Source organism: Malaya genurostris, chromosome 3 (genome assembly GCF_030247185.1).
Source record: "Malaya genurostris strain Urasoe2022 chromosome 3, Malgen_1.1, whole genome shotgun sequence".
NCBI classification, from domain to species: Eukaryota; Metazoa; Arthropoda; class Insecta; order Diptera; family Culicidae; genus Malaya; species Malaya genurostris.
In genome coordinates, this window is record NC_080572.1 from 17,693,929 (window position 1) to 17,698,965 (window position 5,037).

Here is a 5,037-nt window from a genome sequence, read left to right on the forward strand (position 1 = left end):
CTTGCTCAGTTTCGAGTGCCAAGTAGTGTAGCTCCTTCATTGCGTTCGCTCTTGGTAGTAAGCAAGTTCGAACGAATAGAACTATAAATGGAGTAAAGTATTAAAAATGAAAACTGAAGAAGGAAACAATTAATTTATGTGTATTCTGTGATTGATATTTCAGGTATCTGGTTTGTCTTTCATCTATTATCTTGAACCAATACGAATGTTTACATGAACCTCATTTGAAGGCCGCTCTCACACTATTGAAAGAGATATTCTGTTACTTCTAGAGATCAACTGACGGTGGTTAAACTGAGCCTCGATTGAAGAGAAACGAGTGATGAACTGAATGCTGCCCGTTCGGGCCGTCAGCAAACATTGTGTGTGTCAGAGAGTGAAGTTTACTGCATCAGAGAGATCGTCAATGTGTTCCACATTCAGTTTCAATTGAATTGAATGAAGTTTTACAGCACTGCTTCTGAGGGTTCTTCGCAACTGTACTTTACTTGAGTCTCGTCTTCATCTCATTACTTTTTGATGTTATGAATAAATAATTTTTCGATTCTAACCAGTTGGCTTTAGTTTACAGCTTTAGGTTAAGTTTTATCTAGAACACTGTCAGTATTATACTATAAATGAAACAATTAATACTATGAAGGCGGTAAAATTGTCTCTTTTGGATAACCAAGCTCATTTTGTAGTCAGAATTATTCATTCGCTCCAACCACAAAAAAACATTGTATCAGCCATATAAGCGATCTCAAGAGCGACAAAAATGCTAATTAGCGATTACATGCTTTCATAATGCGACATTAGTTCGTGCTTATTGAAGCTTACGGAAGTAGAAATCAGAACCTGGCATAATAGAAGTGGATTTGTTTTGTCATCATCTAAAAATACTGTGCAGTAGCCACACCCCGTTTTTCACATCTACGAACGAATCGATTGCCGAACAATTTCATGATACTGAGATAGCTAAATGCACTGTAGGAAGCAAAACATTCACACTTGGTTGCCAAATTGCTATCAGTTAATTTGACCAGTAGTCAGGTTGCTTCTGCTGTGACCTAGCAATCGCAGTCTTGTCATCGATCATCATAAAAATTCTATCTGTCTGGTACATACAAGTGTTCTGGTAATTGCTTTCGATTAAACAGATTGCAGTGCAGAGATAACTCTATTTGGTGGTAAACTTTAAACTAAATGATTGTCAGGTGTCCAAATGATTGTTGAATTGCAAGAGAAATTGATAACAATTTTCATCACGTTGGGGAATCTGTTTTTAACCCTTTCGAAAATGATTTCGAATTTTGACGATTAAAAATTTTTTTTCGCATTTGCCCGTATCTGATGCAATTATTCCTACTCCCACAGACATGGAGAAATTCAGCGTCATCAGATCGAACCATTTGTGTTAATTCTTGTTTTTCTAATCCATTTATACTCAAAATGATTTGAGATCGTTTCAGATACTTGGATGTATCAAACCATTCTAACTCTAGTTGCTTTGTCTAATCGAATCGGATTATTCAGAAACCCGCATTTGTTCATACTCTTCCATAGTCGATCTTGATCGATTATGTTACTGATATTAGTAAAAAATATTTTTTTTTTCATTTTGTCATGTTCCCAGAAACAAAGACTTGAACCACATGATCGATTGGGATTCGAAGCATATTTTCAGATATTGAACATCGTCAGCATTAGATATATAAACAAACCAGCCTAGTCGAGCAGGTCAGTTTCAGTAAACATGTTGCAGTTCCTACTAGTTGCGTGTCTTATCAGTTCGGTGCTGGGAAATGGTAAGGTGGCTGTTTCTAATCTCTATTTAGGTTATCATTATCAAATCGTTTCAGATTCTCAGTCGAGCCGTATCGTGGGAGGACGACAAGCCGCTCGTGGGCAATTCCCGTTTCAGGGTTCATTACGAAGCGCGAGAAATAGACACTTTTGTGGTGCAGTAGTCGTTGGTGATCGTTGGCTTCTGACAGCAGCTCATTGCACCATAGGAAACCAGCCGTACGAGTTGCAGGTGGTTGTTGGTTCCGTCGATAGTTCAACTGGTGGCACGACTTACCAACTACGACAGGTTATTGAACATCCGGACTTCAACGAACTTACGCTAGAAAACGATATTGCACTTTTGCAAACTATTCATCCTATTGTAATGAGCAGCTATATTCAGCCAATAGCTTTGAGTAACAATGTAGTACCTGCAGGGATAATTGCAACCACCTGTGGATGGGGTCAAACCGAGTTTGGATCAGGTTTATCAAAAATGCTGCAGTACATGGAAATGAGAACGTTGACAAATCAGGAATGCAGATTGAGACATGACATACAAAATCGTCAGAGGATTCACTCCACCAGTTTGTGTACATCCCCGCGCGCTGGAAAAGGAACCTGTATGGGAGATTCTGGAAGTCCACTGGTCGCCAATAGCCTTCTCATCGGATTAGTATCGTGGGGAGTTCCATGTGCCGTCGGGAAACCTGATGTTTTCACCAGTGTGGCGCCTCATCGGGCATGGATCAAATATACAGCGGGAGTTTAGGATGACTGCGGTGAATGGTACAGAAGAAATGCATGGAAGGTGCACATAACAAAGTACTTTATTTAAAAAACATTTTAAATTTCTTCCGGCTTAGCAATTTGAGTTACATTTTTTCTACTGTACCGGAAACTCATAAATTTTGCTTTTATTACCTTTCAAGTCTTCAGATAATTTTTAAAATTCTTTAACATATGACAGAAATTCGTATGAAAGCATGTGGTTGGCAAACGACACATAGAGTCTTCCAAAACGAGACACCAATTACTAAAAAGGCCATTTAGACGAATAAAAATGTTGGATTACTTTTGGATTAGCTTTTCAGGCATTAAATAAATTTAAAAGCATCTTTTACCGCGGCATTCTTCATTATTCTTATCGCAGTTTTTTGTCGATTCTACGCGATCTACGTAGACAAACATGAAATTATTATTTTTCTTTAGGTTTTGTCTTCGGGGCTGTTTTGTCACCCTAGCAGTCCAACATAAACCGCTTAAATTATTGCAACATTGTTAACTACGGGTACATCTATGGTACTGATTTTTTGCTAAGCGCTTATGACTATCGTTATTTTATTCTACGATTCCTGTTCGACCCATCAGTACGTTAGCAGTTTGTGTTGAACTGTATTGTAACAGAGTGGATATCACTCAAATTTGCAGATCAGTATTGTATAGGGTGCAAATGAAAATTGTGGAAATTGGGTGATCATTACTAACAACTACAAATTTTAGTACCTCAAAAAAGTCCTTAGGCTAAATTTGAGCTTAATCGGATATAAAGCCTTCGTATTACATTCCTTTTGAGGAATTTGACCTTCTTTTTCAACAGACTTCGCAGCCGATTCATAGTGTACAGAACCATTGCATGGCTGGTGCTACCATCTCGTACTGACACTAAGAATCGGGACTCGAACATGCAACAATTGGTTTGTAAGACCAGTGCGCTATGCATTGAACCGCCAACCCGAGTATCGGACATCGCATACTAATTAGCGATTACATGCGGTCACAACGTGGCATTAGTCTGTGCTTATTAGGACTGACTGAAGTAGAAATCGGAACCTGGTATTGTGCAAATGAGTTTGTTGTACCTTCAGCTTATAATATCGATTTGTAGCCTCATTCCACTTTTTACATCCTTGGACAATTTAATTGCAGGACAATACCATGATACTGAGATAGCTAATTAAACTGCAACTAGAAAAGCACTGCAGCCAAGTTGTTATAAGTTGATTTGATCAATAGTCAGGTTACTTCTGCTGTGATTTAGTGTGGCTTTTTGAATACAGGACTGCAACAAGGAACTCCCTATAGTAATTTTATTTATTTTATTGAGAAGATTTTTGGACGACAAGATATTTGTGGCTTTTTAGAAAACATTGATATTTTGTATATTCTTCGACAATTTTTCAACTGTGGCTAAGAATAATTTTCATTTCGTTTCCGTGCTCCTTTTCAAATCCGTCATCCACAATATTTGCTTCTTTATGTTTCTTTCATTCCATTCGGCAACATCACCCAAGGAAGGCCGCTCCAGTCGATGACCAACATTCGGGACCCGCCGGGCATGGGGGTGTTTCTCGCAGACCCACAGGAACAAAAAAAAACATACAGCCACCATCGATAAGTACTCACGTCATCTGGACAATACCCACACAGTTCGAAAAATTATTTTGATTTTACATCTTATTAGATGCACATTAGATTACACAAATTTATATTCAAGAAGATGAAAAGTTGTGTGATTTGAAAATTACATGGCATCAAAACGAATGGAATAAAAATCAAAAGATAGACAGCAACAACACGACCTGAACCGAAAAACATCAGATCGCAAAGCACACCAGTTAGTCGACTGAGCCACAGAAGCACATATCTGCTTGGCTAGTAAATACACTCGGAACCAGTAAATTTCTGTACGAATGGAATGTTGTGTCATTTGAGAAGTTCAGTAGTTATGAATTGTATCGTTTGAAGAATTATATCACCTGTAAAGCTCATAATTTCTTTCTGTGCATGTAAGATGCAGCCCACCAGCCACTGCTGACGACTAACTGGAGACTGGATCCCCCACAGTGGCGATGATCAGCAAACGACAACGTAAACCAAATACGACAATGTTATAAATCAAGAAATTTTCCTAGTCTTAAGTACTGTTAAGGAATGACCTCGGCATCTTAGAGCTCAAACAGCGTGCCTTATTAAATATTTTGGAACATAATTTTTTTTTAATTGTATCTTTTTCTTTTTCCGAGAGTGAATCTTTACGCCCACTGACTGAGGCAATCGCTGTCTTACTATCGATCACCGTCGTGCATAAGTGATGACACCCGGATATACAATTTTTAAAATTTTTGATTTTGAAAACTTGCCTAAGAGGGGCCAAATTGTGCTAGTTTTAAAATTCATCGGCATCTAATGAGAAAAACAGATGTCATTTTCCTAGATATGCGAACATAACAATGAAATAAAAGCCGCAGAAAAGGTATTCTAGCGACC

The 5,037-nt window shown here is 38.2% G+C and overlaps 1 protein-coding gene across 1 annotated transcript; it reads left to right on the forward strand.

Moving 5' to 3' along the window:
- Positions 1-1,631: 1,631 nt before the first annotated feature.
- On the forward strand, positions 1,632-2,890 carry LOC131437570 (chymotrypsin-2-like). Its single transcript, XM_058607017.1, has 2 exons — positions 1,632-1,787; positions 1,842-2,890. Exons 1-2 carry the CDS (start codon positions 1,736-1,738, stop codon positions 2,537-2,539), a joined length of 750 nt encoding a protein of 249 aa, XP_058463000.1. The 5' UTR covers positions 1,632-1,735; the 3' UTR covers positions 2,540-2,890.
- The last annotated feature ends 2,147 nt before the right edge of the window (positions 2,891-5,037 follow it).